The sequence below is a fragment of the Sarcophilus harrisii genome, chromosome 4 (assembly GCF_902635505.1).
Source record: "Sarcophilus harrisii chromosome 4, mSarHar1.11, whole genome shotgun sequence".
NCBI classification, from domain to species: Eukaryota; Metazoa; Chordata; class Mammalia; order Dasyuromorphia; family Dasyuridae; genus Sarcophilus; species Sarcophilus harrisii.
The window spans coordinates 116,647,695-116,674,104 of record NC_045429.1 but is presented as its reverse complement, the minus strand read 5'-3'; the positions used below and the strand labels follow the sequence as shown (position 1 = coordinate 116,674,104).

General features: G+C 34.3%; 1 protein-coding gene across 3 annotated transcripts in view; it reads left to right on the top strand.

The window, feature by feature from the left end:
* The window catches only part of EPRS1 (glutamyl-prolyl-tRNA synthetase 1), a 68,200-nt gene continuing 41,790 nt past the window's right edge, over nt 1-26,410 (top strand). For 2 of the 3 annotated variants that reach the window (XM_031937389.1, XM_031937388.1), the window contains exons 1-13: nt 1-135; nt 4,935-5,019; nt 10,753-10,852; nt 12,241-12,397; nt 15,212-15,351; nt 15,552-15,646; nt 16,623-16,749; nt 19,712-19,904; nt 20,372-20,543; nt 21,812-22,045; nt 24,152-24,236; nt 24,807-24,866; nt 25,145-25,165. In XM_031937389.1, the coding sequence (XP_031793249.1) occupies nt 90-135; nt 4,935-5,019; nt 10,753-10,852; nt 12,241-12,397; nt 15,212-15,351; nt 15,552-15,646; nt 16,623-16,749; nt 19,712-19,904; nt 20,372-20,543; nt 21,812-22,045; nt 24,152-24,236; nt 24,807-24,866; nt 25,145-25,165 (1,515 nt within the window). In that variant the 5' untranslated portion in view covers nt 1-89. The remainder of the gene's footprint in view (nt 136-4,934; nt 5,020-10,752; nt 10,853-12,240; nt 12,398-15,211; nt 15,352-15,551; nt 15,647-16,622; nt 16,750-19,711; nt 19,905-20,371; nt 20,544-21,811; nt 22,046-24,151; nt 24,237-24,806; nt 24,867-25,144; nt 25,166-26,410) is intronic. The other variant, XM_031937390.1, reaches the window with a different exon arrangement.

Genomic DNA, 26,410 nt, shown 5'->3' with positions numbered 1-26,410 from the left:
GTGGACACGTCTCACCCTCCAGTCTCCCACGCGTCCTTCTCCAGAGGCCGGCGGGACTGACAGACTGACCGAGGGACTGACGGGTGGAGATGGCGGCGCTGAGCCTGACAGTGAATCCTGTAGACCCTCCTCTCGGTAAGGCCTCCCTAGGCCTCGGCTAGGACCCAGGGGCCGGGCTAAGAGGGCGGGTGCCCCCCCCCCCCGGGAACCTGAAGCACCAGCCCGAGACGCGGTTTCTTCTAACCCCCTGCCCGCCTCTCCGCGCTAGGCCCGAGCGAGTCGCTTTTCCTTTGGGGGACTTTTTCGTCGCTTGTAAGGAGATCCCTGACCCAGTTCTCGAACCCCGGGAACATGTGGTTTGGCTCCTTTCTGCCCCCTCTGCGTTGAAAGCAGTTTCCTCGACTCCGCTGCATTTTCTCCTCCGTGCTATTTTAAAATGGCTCTTGCGAGCCTGGGAGCGCCTGGGCTGCCTCAGCTTGTAAATGACGCGCTGTGGGAGGGGATCATGCAGCTCCTTTTAAGCCCTCACAAGCATTAAGTGCCGGAGCTCAATGGCACAAGGGAAAACACGATATATCGTGATATATACGATATATACGAGATAATTTGGTGGTAATCGACAGAGGAAAGACTAGCATTAAGAAGAAGAGGGAAAGGCGTTTTATAGAAGTTGGATTTTAGCTAAAAAGATGATCGTGTGTTTTAAAACAGTAATAGGAAAATTAATAGCAGCGGTTTTTTGGGTAAAAATAAGTTTAGTTTAAGATATCCGTCGGATATGCAGTTTGAGAGTCTAATAAATATTGGAGAGATTGGAGACTGAAGGTCACAAGAGATTATGACTAGGAGAATCTTTTGCATAGAGACTGGATGGAGTTGATAAAAAGGGAAAGACTGATTCTCCAAATGAAGTAGAGCAAAAACTCAGCGCAGAGGCCACGATTGATTATCAGGGCACACTTAGATAAAGATCCAGTTAGTCAGATGGAAGGGGGAGAGCAGTATCCTGAAAACCTGCAGAGAAGAAAGTATCAAGGAGAAAGGTGATGGATTGCTTAAAGGTTTTAGAGAGGTCAAGAAAAATGAGAAACAAGAAAAGGCAATTAGATTTGGCGATTAACAAATCATCTAATTTTGGAGAGAGCGATTTTACTCGAAAAATCCAAAGCCAAAGTGAAAGGTTAAGAGGGAAGAGGAAAAGAAGTGGAGTCATTGGTTGTAGACAGTCTTTTCAAAGAGTTTAGTCATGAAAGGAAGTTTTATGATAGCTAATGATGATGGAGTGAGGATTTTTTGAGGAGTCATGGATGTGCTTGGTAGGCATGAGGGAAGCAGCAATAGACAGGAAGAGATTGAAAAATGAGAGATGATAAAAAGGGACAGAATATTGGAGAAGATGCAATGGGATTTCCCCCCCCCCCCCCCCAAAAAAAAAAAAACAAACCCACTATTTTCCCACTTTTCTGTTACTTATATTTTGGACTTTTTGCTGTACTTTTTGCTTGGAAAATGTAATCAAAGCAAGTGATTACCATTGCCTATTCTGGTGACATATTTATTGCAAATAATGGGTACCTGAAACACCAGTCATATTGTAGGCAGGTGCATTTACTTTTTTATCCTGCAAAAGTAGTAAGGTTCTGACCTATCACTTCCCCTCTTTGTTTTCAGTTTGTACCAAGTTCAGGGTTATATTTCAAACATGAATAATGAACTTTCAGAAATTAGCATGAGAGAGATGGTTTTTACAAAAATTTACAGGATCGTTATTTTATTTATTTATTTATTTATTTATTTTGAGTCTCCATCGATACCCTTCATCCCTCTTAAATTTTGGACTTGGTCAGCTGATGAGATATACATATTCAAATTAGTTTTGACATTGTTAGCTCTTTTGGGGTTCTAAATCTTTTAGAATAAAGATATTGTTAATAGATCTTATGTGGATGTAATGTTTTTAATAGGAGTACTAGAAAATACAAACTTAATTTAAGTAAGATATTCTCTTGAAGAAATAGAAGCAAGGCAAGATGATCCTTACCCTTAAATCTTTTAGTCTTTGTGTTCTCTATGGGCAGAAATTCTTTTTTTTTTTTTTTTTTTTTTTTTAATAGCCTTTTATTTACAGGATATATACATGGGTAACTTTACAGCATTAACAATTGCCAAACCTCTTGTTCCAATTTTTCACCTCTTACCCCCCCACCCCCTCCCCTAAATGTCAGGATGACCAGTAGATGTTAAAATATATTAAAATATAACTTAGATACACAATAAGTATACATGACCAAAACATTTTGCTGTACAAAAAGAATCAGACTCTGAATTATTGTACAATTAGCTTGTGAAGGAAATCAAAAATGCAGGTGTGCATAACTATAGGGATTGGGAATTCAATGTAATGGTTTTTAGTCATCTCCCAGAGTTCTTTTTCTGGGTATAGCAAGTTCAGTTCATTACTGCTTATGGGCAGAAATTCTAAAAGATTTTTGTTGCCTGACTTTTTGGATCCTTGATTTATTATTATTCATATTCTCACTCTTTCCATTGCTTTAATTCATTACAGTCATTTAAATCAAGGAGATTTTACCTGTTTTGTTTATTTAATTCTTTTATAGAGTTATAACTTTGTTCCATAGTTGATTACACAGAATACTTGGAAATTATTTTAACATGAAGTGTTGCTGAGATAACATTTGAGAATACCTAAATGAGAATGGGACTATCTTAGATGTAATTTGAGAGGAAAAAATAGATGTTTCAAATGCCTCTAAAATTAGATATTTAGAGACATTAGTACATAGCATTAAAAATTTGTTTTATGTAGTCAGACACTTGAACGATGTCTGTTTAATTGAGTTAGTAATTATTCTTACAACTGTACTGTCTGATTAATAGTGCAAATTCTTAAAAATACCACGATGGTATATGTTTCATCATTTAATATACTCTGGCAAATTAAGTGCTTTTGTCTCCCTCATAAGTACCTTTTACATCGAAACTCAACAGATGTTTGTTTAATTAACAGATTATTAATAATAAAATTAATAGAAAGATACATATAGTTATTAGCATAAGGAGATTTGATCAGAAGAGTCCTAGCATTAGAGATTTAGAAGTGAAAGAGGGTATCTAATGAACCTTCTTCATTTTACAGGTTAAGAAACTGAGGCTCAGTGAAGCTAAGGGATTTTGTCTAAGATCATATAGGTGGGAAGCATTAGAGGTCAGAGTTGAACCCAAGTTTAGTAGTCTTCATATTATTTTTTTTTTCCCATCAAAAGACCTACATCCTAATCCAGGGCCTGCCATCTATAAACTTTGTGCCACCGCTCTGATCATCTTGGTTGGACATATTTCCAGATACATCATTTCAGAATTTTATGCTATTCTGGATTTCTTTCCATAGCCACTAGTTATTTTTTTTGCCTACTAGTAACAGTTGTAAAGTAGAGTTCTAGTTATGTGATCACCAGCTCAAGGTAAAATAAGTTTAATAGCTTTCATTGTACAACACCATTATGCTTTATGGAAAGATTGACTTTCATAGCTGTACCACTGGCAATATGATGTTCCTTCCTCCACAGTCTAGCCTGCATTATATTTTATCATTTTAAATTTCTTTATTAGTCCAGTGCATCTTTGGGAATTAGCACAGTGGATAGAGTAGGCGGGACTGGACTTAGAAAGACCTGAATTCAAATTTAACCTCTGATACTTAATGGCCTTGTGACCCTATATAAGTTACTTAACCTTTGTGCCTCTTTCTTCAGCTGAAAAATGGGGATAGATAATGATGATACAGTATTTGTAAAGTGTCTGGCATATAGTAGGCATTATAGAAATGTTAGCCATTAATTATATTATTGACATTGAGAAGAATATGGTTCAAATTTTCTAAATTATCAAAAACTCTAATAATAACTACTGAACTTTGTGTCAGTGTTTCTTAAATTTGCATTTCTTTTATTATTAGAAATTTTAAATCTTTCTCATGGGACTTGATAATTTGTGCTGCTTTTGTGAATTGGTATCCTTTGAGTGTCAGAATTGAATAATCAATAGAGGTTCTACCCTAGAGTTAGAAAAATATGGGTTTGTTGGTGCAGTTGTGAATGAGCTGGTTGGATCATTTCACAACTGCACCAACAAGTTATTGATGTCCCAGTTTTCCCACTTCCTCTCCAACACTTATCATTATCTTTTCCTATCTTAGCCTATCTGAGAGGTGTGAGGTGATACCTCAGAATTGTTTTAATTTGCATTTCTCTGAGTATTAATTTAGCCAGTGCAGATTCTATTGTCTTTTAAAATGATTTTTACTTATATATTTAGAGACACAGATTTTAAAGATGAAAGGAACTTAAAGATCACATAGATGTAATCTCTCATTTAACGTTTGGGGAAATGAAAGCCCATGATTTTCCCAAAATCACTCAAGTAGTGAATGATAGAGGCAGGGTTTGAGCTTAAATCCTCCAACCAGAATCCAACACTTTCCATTGTATCACATTGTCTTCTGTATCTTCTATGCTATGCCAAATACTCTCACAATTTTGAATAGTACTGAGATGATATACAAGTCTTTCATTTCTAAAATTACTTATTCTAGGGGAAGCTAGTTTTATGAGAACTCAGGTGTTATTTTTCTAAAGAACAGTTGACTGCATCATCCAACTTAAGAGACATAGGAGTAACCATTGTGTTTCATGATGTTCTAAGCCATCCTTGTCTCCTATAAAAAGAAAGTTAACTTTAAATGCCTATCTAGAAGCAAATGCCCCTGACTGAGCTGTTGGTGTATTCTCATATAAGAATTTCCCCTTTTCTGGGTATATTTGTTTAGAGAAACTTTCAATATGAAAGTTTGATGATTCAGGCTACAAATGTGACCTAATATGGAGAGACTTTAAATTTTCTTCCATTGTTTGTAGGAGCTTTGTTGACAATAGAACATGTTAAAGACAATGTCAAAATTTCAATTGATGAAGGAAAAGAGAATATCCTTCGAGTTTCTGAGTAAGTAATTTTTACATTTCTGCCCTCATTATTTAGATTAGCATTTTAAAAATGTTAATTGGGTGTGTGAATTAAAAGCAGTTATTTTTGCATGCTTGAATTCTGTTGCATGATTGTTAGAGATGATATTATTAAGGAATACAATTACAATGAAAACAACAAATGGAAATATGTTGAGATATCACTCCCAGATTTATCCTTTTGAATGTTCTTTTAAAATCATGTAACTCATTTTTCATAGTCCCATTTAATTGTACAACATGATTATAATTACTCAAGTTCATATATTCAACATAATATGAGGTATTTTTTCTCATATCTCTCCTATAAAGATGTTTTATTATTCATTATCAATTTAAATATGTTTTGGTGTCTTTAATTTGGAGATCACAGCATTAAAAAGTTGTATATGTACATATATTGCTTTAGATTCATTAAATAGGATTTCTGACTTTCCAGAGCATATCTCCTGTGTCAAGCCATGCAAATCAAGAGATTGAGGATATAAAGATAAGCACAAAAAAGTCAACAATATGCACTTTCTTGACTATTACAGAGTCTCTAAAAGGTTCATGATGAAGCATTCAGAATATAGAATAATGTAGAATATAGGAAAAAACATGACGTGATTTTCAGTTAATATTCTTGTTTGCATGTTTCTTAATGAATAATTTAACTTTCAAAACATTTTGCATTGATCAGTTCTTTAAATCAGCTATTAATTTTTGTTGTTGCTTTATAGAATTTTAAAATAATCTTAAATCTTTCAATGTTCTAAATGTTTGAATTGTATTTATATTTCTAAAAAGCTTATAGTTCAGTTGCCTTAAGGGTAATCTTATGCATCCATATTTATAAAATTCAATCAAAGATTTTCATCTCCTAACTTCTGGTATCCCACTAATTCATATCTACAATTTCTTTAATTTTATAATTATCGTATAAATCATTTTATTTGTTGTTATTAATAATGACACTTTATTCCTTTAAGATTTGTGGTGTACCTTGTTTATTAAATTTGAGCCATGTGAGAGTAGTATTTTTGCTGGTAGTATTTTATTAAAGATAAAAAATGGGTCCATAAGAGTTCTAGTGACATACTTTCATAATTAGTGACTAGGTTGGGGAATTTTAATCCAGGTCTCCTAGACTCCTGGTCTAACACTCTCTTTTCATGTTTTGACTTAACTTTTTGACCTTCAGCAAACTTTCCAATGGGAAAACTGGCTAAACCACATCATAAGGATAGAGATTGCTGCTGATAATGAAGCAGTAATAGCTTTAGAATGGAAAGGAAGCACTTTATGTTGACATTCAACACCATCTCATTATGTAATGGCTACATAAAATTGATTTCTTATAACAGTAGTACATTTTAAAATGGGAAATGAAATTTAAGAAACATTAGCTAAACCTATTTTCCAATTGGAGTAAATGAATTCCATAACACCAAAAAATAAACTGATTTATTTAGTAAGTAGCTGAAAAATCATTTTGAGGTATTTCAAATTTGATAATTCTTCAGTTTTTAGTTAAATAGTTCTTAAATTCACTTTAAAGAGTAGGCTTTTGAATCTATTTTTTGGGGGATAATTTTATGTATGAATTGCTTTTAAAGTTTGGCAAACCTTTCAGAGTGTTCTGAGGTTGTAATCTTTAATCTAGTGTTCTGTTTGAAACCACAATTCATATACCTTATATTTATGTGCTATGTTAAGATTTCAAGATCCTTAATTCAGGCCATAAATTATAACCTTCTAATAGGGATTTGTGCCGGGTAGACTCTTGTCAACATACTGCTTGTTCATTTGTTATATAGTCGAATTATTGATTTGCCATAGTCTCTACAAATAATCACTTCATCTAGGTATTAGAAGGTTAAAAATTATTTTGACACAGAAGATGAGTCCTAGCAACCCCTGTACACAAAGGACATTTCTGGTAAAAGTAAAAGCAAAGTATTGATTATTTACAGAAAAAGAATTTTGTATTCTTAACCTTGATAGTTTGATGCTGTTTGTCTATTGCATTTGACTGGAATTTGTTGCCTTTCTATGTAGATTTTATTTACATTGTTGCAATCATCCTGCATATTGTTCATTTGTATGAACTTCACTTTACATCTCATTTTAGGTCTCTTCATGAGTTTCTGAATTCTTCATATTCATTGTTCATAACAGACCAGTAATAATTTATTTCATGCATATATCACAGCTTATTCAGCTATTCCCCAATTGTTGAGATACACTTTATTTCCAACTTTTTTGTGATCCTGAATAATGCTGCCTTGAACCTTTTTTCATAAGAAACTTTTTTTTCCCTCCCAATAACATCTATAGGATTCAGTTCAGTAATGGCATTATTGAATCAAAATTTAAAAAAGCCAGATCGTGTTTGACTTAAATTGTCTCAAGTTAGGTTGCTTGTAGTTTATTCTTGAGACACAAGAGAGTCACTGAAGATTTTTGAGCTGGTGATTGAATAGTAAGACAGTGAACTTAGACTATTTGGTGGATGGATTGCAGAGGAAAAAGATTTTAAATAGGAAGATATAATAGAAGATTATTACAGTCATTTAGGTGAAATGAAATAAGGGCCTGAACTCATTTAGTATGAACAGAGGGATAGGGGACAGGATATGTAAGAACTGACAAGATTTAGAAACTGAATATGGGAATTAAGGCAAAGTGAAGAGGCAAGAATGTTTAAGCTAAGTGATTGAAAGGATGATGGCACCCTGAATAAAAATAAGTTTGCAGCAGGGAAGGATTTTGGGGTAGAATGCAGACTTCTGTTTAAGTATATTTGGCATAATACGACTTTAGTATATCCACATGGAGATTTCTAACAGATTAGTTGTTGATAAGGGATTCAAGCTTAGAAGCAAAATGAGGCCTGGAATCATAAACTTGGGAGTCAAATGTATCAAATGATAATTAAGCCCAGAGGAGCTAATGAGATCACCGAGAGTATAATAAGTAAGAAAGTATAATAAGAAGAAAGGACTTAGCCTTCAGAAATGCCAAAGATGTCATGGATGATGATCTGCCAAAGTGACTTTCCTAAAGCATAGATCTAAAAATGTTAACTCCTATAAAAATAAGTCCCTATGACTTTCTTTTAAATTTCTGTGTTTGATAATAAAAACTCTTTACAATTTGATTTTAACCTACTATCCACCCCTATATGTTATTGCCCTTGCACTGTCTGGCTGTGCCCTGTGATTGGGATATATTCCCTCTTTGTTTTTATACTTTAGAATCCCATGTCATCACCACCTTTGACATTGTCTTTCCTAATCATCCTCCTCACTGCCTTTCCCCACAAATTTATTTTGAATGTATTTTGTATAGCCTTATTTTTGTTTTTTATTATAAATGTATTTATATGGATTCTTGGTCTAGTGTCTCTGTTTTTAAAATGTGAGTTTTTATTATGATTTTTAAAAACTCTGCCAAGCATGATCAATGTGAATATATGTTTGGAAGAATTACATATATTTAACCTATATTGAATTACTTGCTGTCTGCGGGGAGGACAGGTAGGGAGGAAGGGAGGGAGAAAAATTTGGAACACAAGGTTTTGCAAGGGTGAATGTTGAAAACTATCTTCGCATGTGTTATGAAAATTAAAAAAAGCTTTTATTAAGAAAACAAACAAACTCTGGCAAGTTTCCACTTTGGGAACTTCAAGTTTCCCTTGGGTTTAACAGTGATCCATTCAATCATACTATTCTTTGGGTCTAGTCCTTCAGTCACATTCATTCCTACCATAAATTAGTATCCTCTAAGCCACAGCTCTTCCTTATAATGAAGACTTTGCCACTGACTTGCAGAAATTCATTTATGTTGTGTCTGTGATACTCCAACTGCTATTCTCATAACCCTGTCAAAGAAGGAAACAAGGTTTTGGCTTTGCTATTTTAATAAGTCTTTCTGTTTCATCTCCTTTTCTGATCATCTTCCCCCCTTTTATTATAGTGCTTTGTACTTTATTTCTTTTTATAATGATTGTTGCTTAAGAAGAAAAATTTCAGTGTAAGAAGAAAAAAAAAATTACACGTGAAATTGTGAACTCCATTATGTACAATTTGGAACTTATTAAAGTACATATTAAGTTTAACAAAACCTCCTGTATCTCCTGATATAGTTCTCTAATGTTTTTATTATATTCTTTTACTCCTTTTAACCTATTTTTAAAATTCATGGGCCAATAGGGGTAGGCAAATTATGACCTAAGGGCCAATACAGCCCAGTAGTTTTCTAACCCCTGAAATTCTGTCAGAAATTATTCATCTGTGTTTGAAGATTCTTTATTCTTACTATTTTTTTTTTTAAAATCAAGACATACCTGGCAGCAGGCTGAGGCATTTCATTTTTTCCCCCATGATTTACCAAACATAGTAAATCTCTTATTTAAAACAAACAAACAGAAAAGGGACTGCTCTTGTACTTTCACTAATATTTCCTAAATAAGAAAACTACCCCTATCAATTCAGTTCAGGTGGCAAGATGAATAGAGAGACTTTACCTAGAGTTGGGCAGACCTGACTTCAAATTTATCCTCCCACAGTTATAAGTTGTGTGACCCTGGGCAAATCACATACCTTCAATTTTTTCAATGTAAAATGGGAATAATAATAACACTTAACTGCCAAAGTTGTTACAACAATAAAATGAGATATTATTTGTTAAAGCCATGTAAATGATAGCTATCATTATTGTTATTGTTATTATCATTAGATTGACATTTTCCTGTCAGTCCCTAGTTTTAAAGGATTGTGTAGATTAGAAGCATTGAACTCACTGCAAGCTGCCAACAAAATTTGGGCTGTTATGGTGATAATTGTTTAATAATTTTTCAGTCACGTCTGACTCGTTGTGGTCCCTTCTCTTGGCAAAGATAGAGGAGTGGTTTGCCATTCCCTTCTTCAACTCATTTTTCAGATAATATAACTGAGGCAAAAAGGGTTTAGTAACTTGACCAGAGCCACGCAACTGTTAAGTTTCTGAGACTGGATTAGAACTCAGGAAGATTAGTCTTCCAGATTTTACACCTGCCACTTTATCCACTGTACTACCTAAGCTGCCCTACACTGGAGCTGAAACAGATTAAAATGTAATTGGGAAATATTTAACAAAATATAAAAATGGAATACAATATAGATGATGCTAATTTGTTTTCTAAGTCATTATACAACCTTTCTATTTGAGTTTGACACTGTTGTTGTAGGGCACTGAGAGGTTAAATAACTTGCTCAGTATCCCACAACCAATATATGTAAGAGGTGGGACTTGGAACAAAGATCTCCCTGGTTTTGAAGCTGGATCCCTATCCACTGTGATGCACTGTCTCTCATAATTAATACATAAACATCTATATTTTTCAACACATTTATATAAAAACCAGTTTCCTGGAGAGTGTTTTGTTATTTTCATGATTTATAGACACAAAAATTGTTATGTAATAAATTCCATTAAATACCTGGAGTCAACAAATGGTTATGACAACAGATTTTAGGACCATAACTTTTTATTTGGCACATTGAGACACATTACAGAAACTTTTAAAAATTTAATTGTGTTTCAAAACTAAGTCATTGCAGAGCAGAGTGAAATGTGGAAGGTGAAGATGATTCTTCTATTAGTTGAATTTATCTTACTAATTGTTCACATAACAAATCTTCAAGTTGGTGGTAGCCAAATGGCTAAAATAGTATTTTCTTACTTGTAGCAATGTTACATTCACTGACGTGAATTCTATACTTCGCTACTTGGCCAGAGTTGCAACTTCAGCCGGGTTGTATGGCTGTAACCTGATGGAGCACACTGAAGTAAGTCATCAACAATCTTTGTGATTTTTTATTATCTTGCATTTGTACTTATTTGAGCATTTCATTATTCTTACCTTTATTTGATGTAGCATTTTTATAGTTAGAATCATATCACCTAGGATACTGAATTTGTGACTTTTTCTTGTTTCCCCATCTCTTTCCTCCTACCCCAATTGTTCTATTTATTTTTGGATTTCTATTATTTCTTCTAAAAATACTGATGCTTTTTGCTGGTTTTACTAATGCCTTATGTCTTTGCGTTATAGTTGTTTTTTATTTTCCCTTACAGATTTAGCCTTCTTTCACTATAAAGAAAAAAAAATAACAAAAATCCAATTCAAAGACCTGAATTGAGAATATCTACAATATTCTGTTCTAATAGTAGAAAGGTCAAAAAGAGAAGGTTTGGATGAGCTATGAGAAATAGGATAGAGAATCAATTAGGGAGGTTTAATGGATTGTCTTACTTTAGTGAAGATCCAGTTAAGATTCTATAATAGATAACCTGTTAACATGGTTGCTTGATATTTAACACTTTCTTTAAAAAATTAGTTTAAAAGTTAAGGGAATACTCTTGTAGCACAAGAAAGCATTTGGTGTAAATTAGCATAAAATACTTTTAGCACATTATAGATATTCAGAAAGTTACTGACTCATGCCAAAATTTCTGGCATTATTGATGGAGATTTTTATGAATTTTATGAATCTACCTTCCTCTCCTCGTTTTTGATTATTTCTTATTGTGAAATTTAAGGTCAGATCATTTTAAAGTCCTTTACCTTTTTCCATATGTAGAATAAGAATTCTTCCAAATAAGAATTCTGTTAAATTTGTGTGGATAGATCCATTTTGCAGTGATAACTTCTTAGATATTTATGTTATTTAGAAGGAAGAAGGAGTTATCTTTCCATACTCCTTCTTGTAATAATAGTCTGATATTTAGTAAGCAACGCTAGTATGATTTCCCTAGATAAAAAACAGAGCTCACAAAATTTTTGTTTTTGTTTTTGTTTTTTTGTTTTGTTTTGTTTTTAATAGCTTTTTATTTACAAGTTATATGCATGGGTAATTTTACAGCATTGACAATTGCCAAACCTTTTGTTCCAGTTTTTCCCCTCCTTCCCTCCATTCCCCTAGATGGCAGGATGACCAATACATGCTAAATATATTAAAGTATAAATTAAATACAAAATAAGTATACATGACCAAACCGTTATTTTGCTGTACAAAAAGAATCGGACTCTGAAATATTGTACAATTGGCCTGGCTCACAAAATCTTAACTGTTGAGTTACCTTCGTTAGATAGACTTTCTTTGTGATGGTTTAAACAAATAATAAGTGTTGGGATGTCATACAGTCTCATCTCTGACTTTTTCTCTTTTGCCAGATTGACCATTGGTTGGAATTCAGTGTTACAAAATTATCTTCTTGTACGTTGTTTAATACAGCAGTAAGTGAACTTAATCACTGTCTGTCACTGAGAACATACTTAGTTGGAAACTCATTGAGCTTAGCAGACCTGTGTGTTTGGGCCACACTAAAAGGTATATCTGGTTTTCTTTTTTCAAGTACTTTAAATTTTCAATTACTTTATGCCATTAACTAATCATTTCTTCACAGATTTTTAATTCCGTTATTAACAGGAAAATTTAAGGTGTAATAATTTTGGGTTCTTTTACTTTGAAATGAAGATTACCTTGATGAACATCACAGAAAGTATTTTGCTATTTTTCATATTAACATTTCAAATTTTTCTAGGCTAATTAATAATTTTCAAGCAATAATTTTACCATCAGTGAGATATATATATATATATATATCATGTGAGAGGCCCCTACAGTGCCACACCAAGACACTCGCTCAGTACAGTAACAATCAGCTCGTAATCATCTAATTGGGGGAAACACAAAGAAGATACCCCTTGTTCTTAAAAATGTGAGGATGTGCTATTTATATAGCTCTTCTAGTGGGATCCTCACTTTTTCTGATGGCCTTATCTAGGTATTTCACTTGCTCCCCTCCCTCTGCTTTTCTTACCTTTGATAATTTCTTTCTACTCCCCTCTTTCAAATCAACAAAAATATGAAAAACAAAGTGATAAATAGCAAACTCCTATTAAAGGAGGTGTTAATAATGCAACCTTCCAAATTTGGACTAGACTTTAAGATTTTTATATTCCTGACTATTCAATTCAGATGTACAATGAGATCATTCCTTAGATACTTTTGCTCTACCATGAAATAAATACATAATTAGACGGGAAATGAAAAGAAGTATGAGTAAAAGGAAAGTGGTTTGAAGGTGACCTAGATTATTCTAGTAGAACACTGACTTTTATGAAGTATTACCAAGAAGAAAAGCCTTTGATCATGGGTTCAAGGATAAGCATGGAGAAACTCACCAACAAGTTAGTCAAATGGATTTTTTTTTTTTTTTCTCTCTTTCTCTCTTTTTTTTTTTTTTTAAATTTAATAGCCTTTTATTTACAGGATATATACATGGGTAACTTTACAGGTAACAATTGCCAAACCTCTTGTTCCAATTTTTCACCTCTTACCCCCCCACCCCCTCCCCTAGATGGCAGGATGACCAGTAGATGTTAAATATATTAAAATATAAATTAGATACACAATAAGTATACATGACCAAAACGTTATTTTGCTGTACAAAAAGAATCAGACTCTGAAATATTGTACAATTAGCTTGTGAAGGAAATCAAAAATGCAGGTGTGCATAAATATAGGGATTGGGAATTCAATGTAATGGTTTTTAGTCATCTCCCAGAGTTCTTTTTCTGGGCATAGCTAGTTCAGTTCATTACTGCTCCATTAGAAATGATTTGGTTGATCTCGTTGCTGAGGATGGCCTGGTCCATCAGAACTGGTCATCATATAGTATTGTTGTTGAAGTATATAATGATCTCCTGGTCCTGCTCATTTCACTCAGCATCAGTTCGTGTAAGTCTCTCCAGGCCTTTCTGAAATCATCCTGTTGGTCATTTCTTACAGAACAGTAATATTCCATAATTTTCATATACCACAATTTATTCAGCCATTCTCCAACTGATGGACATCCATTCAGTTTCCAGTTTCTAGCCACTACAAAAAGGGCTGCCACAAACATTCGTGCACATACAGGTCCCTTTCCCTTCTTTATAATCTCTTTGGGATATAAACCCAGTAGTAACACTGCTGGATCAAAGGGTATGCACAGTTTGATAACTTTTTGAGCATAGTTCCAAACTACTCTCCAAAATGGTTGGATTCGTTCACAACTCCACCAACAATGCATCAATGTCCCAGTTTTCCCGCATCCCCTCCAACAATCATCATTATTTTTTCCTGTCATCTTAGCCAATCTGACAGGTGTGTAGTGGTATCTTAGAGTTGTCTTAATTTGCATCAAATGGATTTTTTAAGTAGAGCAACTCATGGACTATTGTCTTCTAAATCATTGAAGACTGATAATCTACATAGTGGCAACATCACAGACCCTTTAAGTCTTGTTTTTTTGTTTGTTTGTTTGTTTTGTTTTGTTTTGTGAGGTATTTGGGGTTAAGTGACTTGCCCAGGGTTACATAGCTAGAAAGTGTTAAGTATCTGAGTTCAGATTTGAACTCTGTCCTCCTGACTCCAAGGCTATATCCACTGCACCATCTTGTTGCACCTTTCCCAGCTTCCCTTAAAGTCTTAAGGAACCAGTGTGCCTGTGACTTTTACCAAATGTGCCTTAGTGTGGCTAGGAGTACATTCAGAATGACTAGAAGCATTGCATAATAATTATTATTATTCTATGTAGAATATAGAAGCATCTGATGAGTTATTCATATCTGATAAAATGATTTGATTATTAGTAAATTGTTTAGAAAGAAATTAAAGGATACATATTTATTTAATACAGTGCTTTAGTATTTAACTTTGATGTTAATACTGATAAAATTTAATGGTCAAGATTATTTATAATTAGTTGAGCTACCATTAGTAAGTATTCATTAAGTGCCTACTTTGTGTCAGGTGCATAAATACAAAGAATGGCATAATTCAGCTTGCTTAAAGTCTGATGGAGGAGATAAGCAGAAGCTACCTTATTCTCAGAATTGTTCTCAATGGTGTGCTGGTTTGGTGTGTATTGTGGTGCCTCAAAAAAGTTAAGTTGGGTTAAATATATATTGCTGGACTCATAACTTTCCTGAATCATGCATGTTTTATAAACGTAGCAAAAATGTCACAATGTCTTAAATAGTCTACAATTTACAATCCATTAGAAATGTACTGTTTTCATTGATTTAGCTGCCTTAAGTTGAGTCATTTTAAAGTTGCAAGGTTAGTGAATTGTTTAAAATATGTATTTGTTGACAGGAAATAATAAATGGCAGGAGCAATTGAAAGAGAATATGGCTCCACTTCATGTAAAACGCTGGTTTGGCTTTCTTGAAGCTCAACGTGCATTTCAGTCAGTTGGTACCAAATGGAATGTTGCTGCACCAAAAATCAAAGTGGTAAGCAGAATTGTAGTTATTTGGTACTGCTTAAAGAAAAAAAAATACTGTGAATAAGATTCGAGTGATGTTAAACAGAATTACTTTGTATTTATTGCATATTTTCTTTTCCTGGAGGATTTTGTACTTTGCAGACTTTAGTGATTCTATTGGTTGAATGGGCAAAACAGCTAACTTTGTAAGTTTTCATTTGTTTTAAGGCAACCGAAAAGAAACAGGATGTTGGAAAATTTGTTGAGCTTCCAGGTGCAGAGATGGGAAAGGTTGTGGTCAGATTCCCTCCTGAGGCCAGTGGGTAAGCTAATGTTGTTAAGAATCATTTGCATGATTAAGATCAAATAAGGCAAATACAACTTTTAAAAAAATTATCTGTTATAAGTTAATATATATAGGACATCATATTTATTAAATTAAGATATGCCAGAGGCAGTTTTAGATGAGTTCATTTCTAAATAGATGCTTTTTCCCCTGGTTTAAAAAAAAAAGTGAGGGACATTATTTAGGCAGATTTTTAAAATATATTGGAAAACAATGGAATTGAAAAATTGTATCTGTTTCCAATTTAAACTTTGGTTGCAAAACTATTCTAGTATAATAAAGATTTTGTCCCTTTAATCCTTTATCTCTTCTATGATTCATTCATTATTTGCTGGATGTCTTTTATAGGATAATGCTAGTAGTGATAGTCATCTCTATTCAGGTGGAGCTCTATTTTCAAGATGAATGAGAGATAATAATGACTAGGATCAAAATGTCTGTTAATAACTAAAATTTCTAATAAGAAAAATCCTTCTGCCATTTGTGGTTCTTGTTTGTTCTGCTTTTCTTTGTAATCAGTTTCCAAGAGGTGAAGAACAGATCAAATACGGCTTTTTGCTTCCTAATACAGGACAAGAAATAGAATAGGCAACCTATGTCAGGACCATCAAATTATAATTACATGCAATATTGGGTGGGAGTAAAGTTAGCAATGTGCCTCCAACTTTTTATAACTTTTTTGCAATTCAAAAATTATAATTAAGTGTATAATATTTAAATACATATCTCTTAATAAAAATACATATATTTAATTTAATAATGTTATAGTCTTTTAATCTTGTTAATATTATGTATATTTATATATACCCTTTTATTAGATCACAATATAAGCAGACCAACTTTTATATAAAGTTTTTTTAAGCTTGTTCTCATGCACTTCAAAGGGGTCTGCTAATTTAAAGTAATTTTAAAAAACATGTCAATGAAGTTTCTTTGAAATGTTTCTATTTTAGTTACTTACATATTGGACATGCAAAAGCTGCTCTTCTAAACCAGCACTACCAGGTTAACTTTAAAGGGAAACTAATCATGAGGTTTGATGACACAAATCCAGAAAAAGAGAAGGAAGATTTTGAAAAGGTAAATTAAGTGTAGTGTTGGATAAGTTCATTAAAATTAGAGCTGACCTAGGGCTTTTCATGGCTCTTAACTTTAAATGATGGCAGTCCTTTTATCTTTTTATTTTCCACATTATATTTCTTAAATTCAGGTGGAGATATAATGAGCTTCAGTACACATAACTTATTTTTCCATTTCTTTTCAAGTCTTTTATGTTTTATGCTAAATATGATAAGAAATAGAATTTTGCATTCCTTTTTATATACTTTTTTGCTTTCAATGGAAAATTGCCTTTTTTTTTTTTAAACATATTGTCTTGTTTTTTTCATGTAACAATCAGTTTTGTAACATTTTGAGTTACAAATTTTTTTCTCCCTTCTTCCCTTCCCTGTCTTCTGCTAAAGACAGCAAGCAATATGTACAGTCATTTTAAACATTTCCATATTAATCATATTGTAAGAGAAAAATCAGAACAAAAGGAAAAAAGCTATGAGAAACAAACAAACAAACAAAAAAAGGGAGAAAATAGTATGCTTCAATATGCACTCAATCACCATAGTTCTCTCTGAGATGGAAAATACTACCTTCATCAATCTCAGGTCTGTTGTAATTTGCCTCGGCCCGCGAGGCAGAGTGTGTGGACCCTGGAAGAAAAGAGATAAGGGCAAGAGAGAGGGGATGCACAAAATGGAGGCAAGTCAAATCATTCTGATCAAGCCCCATTTTAATGGGTGCAATAGTACAGATATATATAGCAGTAGAAAAGAAGGCAGGGTTGTACAAACACAGTACAGGGTGGGGGTCCATGACAAAGGGTTGGTATCCCGCCCAAAGATGAGCTGCTCAGATGTTTCTGGTGGCAGAAAGCTTTATGATGTGATTAGGGGATACCTAGATACCTGCCTATTCAAAGTTAGAATGTGATTAGGAGATTCCTATTCAGGAATTCTTTGGTATGATGCGATTAGGAGATTCCAACCTATTCAAGGTTGGCCTTATGTGGCTGTAGATTAGTGCCGGCTTCCCACAGGTCCCCCTTTTTTCATTTATATCAAAAGAATCAAATGTAGAATTTTTCATTTCTCGACCTGTGCCTGGCTTAGGTTGTTCCTATGGGGAAAAGCCTTACCCGTCATAGGAAGGATGTGCAGAAACGTCTCTTCCTGGCTTAGGTCGGCTAGTCCTTGAGGAATCTTACCTGTCATTGACTAACCAGGTCCAAAATTTCTATTGCTCATATGAGCATCAAGGGGATCATCACCAGTCTCAAGGCGGTGATAGTGTACATGAATGAGTTTGGCCAGGGCACTATCTACTTGGGGAAAAAAGCAAAAGAAGGCCCTTTGAGGTTCTGAAGTACTAATTAATGAATTCTAAAGCTTAAAAAATAATCCCCAAAACTGAGTCTGCCAGGGCAATTTTAACAAAATAAGGGATTCTAAAGCTAAAGCATTCAAATTCAATCTGAACTAAGGCAAATTGAATAGGGGTTCCCACTATTTCAGGTATTTTGAAAAAATCTACCAATTTTCCAAATATTCTATCCCTTCCTCCCTTTTTCCTCATGGAAAGGAATTATCAAATGACTATTCCCCATATAAATCCCAAGAGTGAATTAAAATCCCTATACATAACAGACTAGTACAGTGGCATTTCCTAAAAATCCCTCAAACATAACAGCAATAATTACACAGTTTTAACAAATCCCATCCCAAATCTTAAACACAGAGTGATAGATGATCCAGGCAAGATTCAACAGTCAGTCATCAAACATTCCCAAAGTCCCTCATATCAGTCCAAAGTACAGTAGATGCAGGGTCCAGTCCATGGTCTCATTTTAAAAACTACTGCTTCAGGCTGTGAAGTGATAGGAGGCTCTCATTCCATGCAGACTGGGTATGCCATGCTGACAATCAAAGCTGATCAAGGTTCCAAAAGCAAGCCAATATATGTAATTTGACCGATTTAGATCAGTCTCATATGGAAAGACTCAGTTCACCAGACTGCTGCAAAATATGAGGAGGCCAAAATAAATTGTTTCCTATGTGAAGAGATGAGTTTGCCAGGCAAATTTGGCTGCTGTCTTATAGACCCCTGTTAATTGTCCTCTTATCATGTAGAAATCTTAAAAGAAACAAAACACAAATATCCAGTAACAGAGATGACCAGGCAAAATACTTAGTTGCCCAAGCATTTAGGATACAATGATTACATATAACCAGACTGAAAATAGCAAGGTATGACATAAGTGAATTAACAGTATTCTATTGAGATCAGTTACAGGAGGAAAAAGTATAACATAACATAAGCAGTTAAAACTCAACCTTAAAGAAGAAACAAAACCCTCAATAACTAGGTGAAAAAATGTAAAAGTTTCCCAGTATCTTTTTTGTCATCTTCATTCAGAAGCTTAGAAGTTTAATGTCTTCACAGTGGAGAGAGGTAAACTCATCCTTATCAAGTTGATGCTCAGTAATTGTTCAGAGTAATTAGTAATCCCTGTCATGAAGTCGTGTTTTTGTTAGAAAGGAATGAGTTGGGTAATACAATAAACATTTCTTACATTTTTCTTTCTGACATTTTTTTTTTCTTTCTTTTCTTTCACTCATTTGACATTACTTAATTTTTTGCCAAATAATCTTGATTTTGGAGTCAGAGGACCTAAGTTCAGATCTTTGCTCTTCCTGTGTAACCCATGGGAAAACTACTTATCTACCTTTGGCCTCAATTTTCTCATCACCAAATAGATGATGGAATTAGATTAAATGACTTTGTAGTCTCTTTTAGCTCACTAATTTATTCAGGCTGTGTAACAGGGGCCCAAATATATTGTATCCTTTATGGCTTCTCTTCTATTGGTTATACTAATAAAGCACTTGTATCAGTGCTTGACTAGTCAAGGGAAATTCAATTAAAAGGGATAGTAACTTTGTATATTTATTGGACTTATAAAACTGAAGTTTCTTTGGATTTCATATTTCAGGTTATCTTGGAGGATGTGGCTATGTTGCATATCAAGCCGGATCAATTTACTTATACATCAGATCATTTTGAAACAATAATGAAATATGCAGAGAAACTTATTCAGGAAGGAAAAGCTTATGTAGATGATACTCCTGCAGAAGAAATGAAAGCAGAACGTGAACAGAGGATGGAATCGAAACATAGGAACAATTGTAAGATGCATTTAATCCTTTATACATCTGACTTACTCTACATTTATGAAATGTACTCATCTTTTTTTTTTTTTTATTAAAAATAGCAGTGCTACCTTGAATGTATTCTTCAATTCAAACGCATTAATTTTCTCTCTATGTCAGAAATGCTTCCTGCCTGTATGACCGCAAGGAAATTCCTTAACTTTGAGTCTCAGTTTTCTTTGGACCAAAATGCCTTCTGAGGTCTCTTGTAGCTCTGTCTACATGATCTTCTGATGCTAAAAAGAAAAAAAATATCTGCCTCAGTACCAGAGATTGAAACAGTTTAGTTTCCTATTGATGTGATATAAATCAGTTTATGAACTCTCTTTTTTTCCTTTTTTGTAAAAAACCTGAAATACTATGGAATATGTTGGTAGTATTTGAAAAGAAATTTGAGCCAAATTATTAATGCTTTGGTTGAACTGTATATCTTTATTCACTAGCCATTGAGAAGAATCTACAAATGTGGGAAGAAATGAAAAAAGGAACTCCATTTGGTCAGACCTGCTGCTTAAGAGCAAAAATTGACATGAGTAGTAATAATGGATGCATGAGGGACCCAACTCTTTACCGTTGCAAAATTCAACCACATCCACGAACTGGAAATAGATACAAGTAAGTTCATTTCTTTAATGCTAAGATTATTTCCTTATGCTTTTTTTCCCTTTCATATCAAGTAACACCTAAATCACCTGTAGTGAATTATTTGTATGTATCCTTTAGTTTGTATTTCCTAGTGAAGCACATCCAGACTTCTCTAACTAATACTGAGAAAGATTAAAGAACCTTCACTAAAAACCTTGATGTTTCTGATTTTTAGAGTTAAAAAAAAAATTAAATTGAGCAATAAAATACAAATAACACAAACTTGGTTAATTTTTCTTTTTCCTTCTTTATTTGCTTTAAATCTGGAAGGGAGCTACTAAGATGCTAATTATTGATTCCTTGGGTATGTAAATTGTAAAAAATTATATTGAAATGAACATGGAGTGAATTTGATTTTTCAGAAATCCAAAAAGGAGTTAATTTTTCCCTTTCCCTCATTTCCTCTATTCAGTCATATAAGTTTTACCAACTTTACCTCTATCTTAGCATAGATCCATATAATCTCTTGCCTGGACTATTCTAATAGCAATATATCTTTTGGATGTATTAGTTAATATTATAATTTGTATTATGGAAGGATAGGGAGTAAATGTCTGGCTTTTTGGTAGAGTTATTTGCTTTATTAATTTTAGTTTTGTAAGATTGCTTTTGGAAATCTTATAAATGTGTTCATACCCCATTTTGATTATTTTTGAAAATTCAAGAATTGTTTCTTACACGTTTTCTCTAATATTCTGTGATTGGCTACTCTAATGTAATAATAATGTTTTAAGTTTTAATAGAGTTCAAATTAAAACCATTTGGTAAAGGTTTTTGTTTTAATAAAAGTTTTCAAAAGTATTTAAAATTTATTTACTTTATCCTGTTTTTTAATCATTTCATATGTTGGGATAAAAACATTTTCTAACAAGGTTGAATTGCTTGGAATAGCAGTACTAGAGAACATCAATGACAGCTTTCTTAAATGATTATCACATGGCACCTGCTAGTTATTGCTTGCTTCAATTCTATATAACACATCAAGGAACAAAAGTACTAGCCCATTATTATAGACTTTGCTAAGTGAGACATAAGTGAGAAGTAATCCCAAAGTTCATTTTACTGCTTTATATTGAGAATAAGTTGAATTTGTACACTCAAAAAATGATCAGTTTTGAGCAAATATGGCCTGGATTCCTGGGAAATCAAGAAATTATGTTTGTTTTTAATCTTATGAAAGAATAAAGGTAATAAGGATGTTTTTTGTTGATTAAAAAAATTTCTTTCTTTTTTCCTAGCATTTATCCTACATATGATTTTGCCTGCCCCATAGTTGATAGCATTGAAGGTGTTACACATGCTCTGAGGACAACAGAATATCATGATAGAGATGAACAGTTTTATTGGATTATTGAAGCATTGGGCATAAGAAGACCATATATTTGGGAATATAGTCGTCTAAATTTAAACAACACTGTGTTGTCTAAAAGAAAGCTCACATGGTTTGTCAATGAAGGACTAGTTGATGGATGGTATGTTTTATGTTATCTGGAATTGATGGAAAACATGTGAATGAATACAGTTTACTAGCCATATATGTATGATTTCTATAGTAAAGAAATCTATGTGTATATATATATATTTAAAACAATTTATATTGTTTAGTTTTTATACTATATATTTCCATTGCTTCCAAGAAAAAAATTTTTTAAATTAACAGTTAAAATAAAAAAGGGAAAGAATTTTAACAGCAAAGCTTGGCATTTGTAAATAAATGAAAATGAAAATATTATAAAAAAAGTAACCTTTCTGATCTTTTCTCATCTATAAAATGAGAAATGATATATGCATTTTGTTTCATGGTAGTGTTGTGAGACTTCTTCCTCTGAGTTGTTAAGCATGATAATAAATAGAACTATCCTAAATGCAATCTGTTTGACATGGACTGCTACATATATTGTGTTAGGGTCATTCTTGGCATGTTGTTAATATAGGTCATATATCCTAAATTAAATAGGACAGGCCTAAGTACTCAAATATTTGTTGTGTAAAATACATATCCATGTATGTGGATGAAACTGCTGTTACTGTCTAGTGGAACATATTTGAGTACAAACCCTCTTAGATACTACCTCAATCCAAGTTGGTTTAAGTTTTGAAATCCAAAAGCGAGGGAGGGAGCGAGGGAGGAAAAGAGCAAGCAAGGGAGAGAGCGAGGGAGGGAGAGATGGAGGAAGGGAGGGAGAGAGAGAAGTAGGGAGGGAGCGTACAAGGTAGCAAGCGGGAGTGCGTGGGGGAGAGAGGAAGGAAGGGAGGGAGCGAGAAAGAGAGAGAGTGAAAGAGGGAGCAAAGGAGGGAGAGAGAAGGAGAAGTGGAGAGGGAGAGAGCAAGAGGGAGCAAGGAAGAGCAAGAGAGGGAGCGAGGGAGAGAAAGAGGGAAGGAAGGAAGGACGGAGAGAGAGGGAGGGGGAAAGAGAGGAGGGAGAGCGAGCAAGGGAGCGAGGAAGAGCGCAAGGGAGAGAGCAAGGGAGGGAGGGAGGGAGAGATAGAGGAAGGGAAGGAGAGGGAGGTAGGGAGGGATTGAGGGAGCAAGGAAGGGAGTGTGCAAGGTAGCAAGTGGGAGCGTGTGGGGAAGCGAGCGGGAGCATGCAGGAGACAGAGGAACGGAGCAAACGAGAGAGGGACGAAGGAAGGGAGCGAGGGAGAGAGGGACGAAGGAAGGGAGCGAGGGAGAGAGAGACGAAGGGAGAGAGTGAGGGAGGCAGGGAGAGAATGAGGAAGAGAGCAAGGACGAGAGCGAGGGAGGGAGAGAGAGGGAGTGAGGGACAGGGAGAGGGGGAGAGAGAGAGGAGGAGAGAGTGAGGGAAGGAGGGAGGGAGAGAGGGATTGAGGAAGAGAGAGGAAGGGAGGGAGACGGAAGGAAGGAGAGAGAGGTAGGAAGGGAGTAAGGAAGGTAGCGAGTGGGAGCACATGAGGTAGCAAGCGGGAGCGCGCAGGGGAGAAGAAGGAAGGGAGGAAGCGAGGAAGAGAGCGAGTGAGAAAGGGGGAGAGGGAGAAGAGAGGAGGAGAGGCGGAGAGGGAGAGAGCAAGGGGGAGCAAGGGAAGAAGCTAGGGAGAGAATGAGGAAGAGAGCGAGGGAGGGAGAGACCTCTTATTTTGAGGTCCATTTTGGAACAAGTCTTTAGTGTTTTCTTATTATATTAAGGATTATTTCATATGAAGGTACAATTTGTCTAATCAATGCTATTCATTCTACAAGTGATGACAATGCTGCTGGTTTGAGTGATTGAATCCATAGGGAGGCAGTATAGCAGAAGGAGTTTTAGAGTTTGAAGGCCTGGGTTCAGATTTTAGGTCTGCCAGTTAATAATTGTATGGCCTTTAGCAATTAACCTTTCTTGACCTATTTCCTCATCTCTAATATGAAGGAGTTGAACCAAGTAATCTCAGTGGTATCAATTGATGATTCTGGTACTTTGGCCTCATTATTATCCCACTCTTGTAAGGTAATTGACTCAGAAGTCAAAATATAATTCAATAGGATGTATATTTTTTAAAAGCTTTATTCTGTTCCTGTGTGTATTCTAACTCTTCATATAACAGAAGTTCTTAAATCACTAATGCTTTACCATCTTTCAGGGATGACCCAAGGTTTCCCACAGTGCGTGGTGTGCTAAGAAGAGGGATGACAGTTGAGGGACTCAAACAGTTTATTGCTGCCCAAGTGAGTTGTGTTCATTTCTTTTGCTCTGAAATAAGGCTATAAACCTGCAAATAAGTTTTACTGATAGGTATTTACTTTTCTATCTTCTCTTTATCCTATCTTATGCAAAATCAAGATTAAAACATGAAAAACCATGGACTAGAGTTTTAATAGCTCATTTTCCAATTTGATATTTAAGAACATTTCCAGGTTGTTGTATATGTATATGTGTGTGTGTCTACATAGGTATACATAAACATATTTTTTCTTAATAATAGCTTGCTTGAGGGTAGGGGTTTAAACAGGGGATGGGGGGAGGGGAAATAAAGTAAATAAGATGTCTAGCAGAGAACAAAAGAACAGTTTACAAGGAAGTAAAGAAAAGGTGAACATTCATGAATAAAATTTCTTCTACTAATATATATACTTTCTTAAATTGGTATTTGTTGTTATATATTTTGAATCCTCCCTGATGTTCTGTTGGGCACATGATAATGTTCTCTTTTGTTTTGTTTTATTTTATTTTGTATTGCTTTTCTGTTTTGTTTTGTTTTTTCTTATTCTGTTTCTTAAAATAATTTTTTTTTCTAGGGCTCTTCACGGTCAGTTGTTAACATGGAATGGGATAAAATTTGGTCCTTTAACAAAAAGGTATGTGTTAGTTTCATTTCTTGTTTTTACTTCTTTGTACTTATTCTTGAATGATCGTAATAAATCTAAAATTCATTGGAGTGCCTGTAAAAAGAAGAAATCATAGAAGTTGATCACATCATTGATAACACCTTCAGGAAAATGGAATGTTTCCCTTTTTGTAACATACTAGCACTAAACATAACAGTAGCACAGTGTTTTTAACAGTTTTATGGAAAGGTAATTGTTCTTGCTGTGATTCTTATGAACATTCTGCATTTCATTTTTCTGCTTTCAAGCTGCGAGCTATCTGTAAAAAGGTATTACTTAATGTTTTTGTTTGCCTTAGCACATAGCTTTCAGCACCATATACATGTAATCTGAGATGCCATTATGCTGCTTTGTAGCACAGTCACTTTTATAGAAAGGAAAACAGTTGCATTGTCTATATCCAGTGAAAATGCATTATTCCTATTTTTCTTTTTAAGTTTTGTCCTCTGGTGGTCTTAGTTTCAAAGGGAAGCTATTATAATTACACTAACTACCTTTCCTTTCTCTGATTAGAGGACATAGGATTTTTAAATATGTACCTTTCATTAAATTTCATTGATTTTTATGGTTCTTCAGTTTTATTTCCTTTGTCTTATTGTATTCATTTTAATGTTTCTCATTTGAATGTCAAACAAGGAATACTGCATCTTGACATGGTTCATTAATTGGCAGCAGATTGCTTGGACACTATAATAAGGCGAATCTTTTTAGAATGCCAACTTTTATGCTATGGTTTTTGTGATTGTGTGTGTTCTGTGGACTTTTTGGGGGGAGTAGGGGGGAGATTGCTGCTTGATTTTGCTGATGCCTTGCCCCGTTTGAAAAGTAGTTGCTTGTCTGGCATGTGTTATATTTTTTCCTTTTATATTTGGTCAGTAGAGCACATCAAGGAATTATCAATTGGTTGGTTCTGTTGCTGCAGTTATGAATAGTAGAATAAAAATAGTAGAAAAAAAGTGAATGTTACCATACTTTTTATTTTAAAAATTACATATTATTTGGACTAGTAATTCACAAACACCATTCTTAAATCTGTATCTTGGTTTCAAGTTTAGAATGGTGGCGAAAACCATAATCATTCTGAGCATCCTTGTGTGCAAGGCAACAGCTTTATACTGCCCTCATTGGTGTCTTTCTTCCCTGCATCTTCTTATGATGAAACTCACTGAAATTTCCTTCTATAGTCTTTGTAGTCATAGAACATATGAATATGTAGAATATAGAGCATATGTCATAGAACATATAATAGAGCTTTTAAAACAAAAGAGCTTTTGCTCCCTCTCAGACTAAAATATAATGAAGGAGCAGAAGGCTAAATTTAACCATGGGATCAAATTAAGCATTGTACTGGGTCACAATTTACCTGCCAGCTGCCTTAATGGCTTTGGATAAAACTAAAACATTAAGTTACAGGCATGTTTGAAGAGAGACAATTAAAACCAGAGAGTATCAAAAAGAATGATAGCAATATTATTGACTCTAAAATGAAAATGACATTTGTTCCATAAATCTGA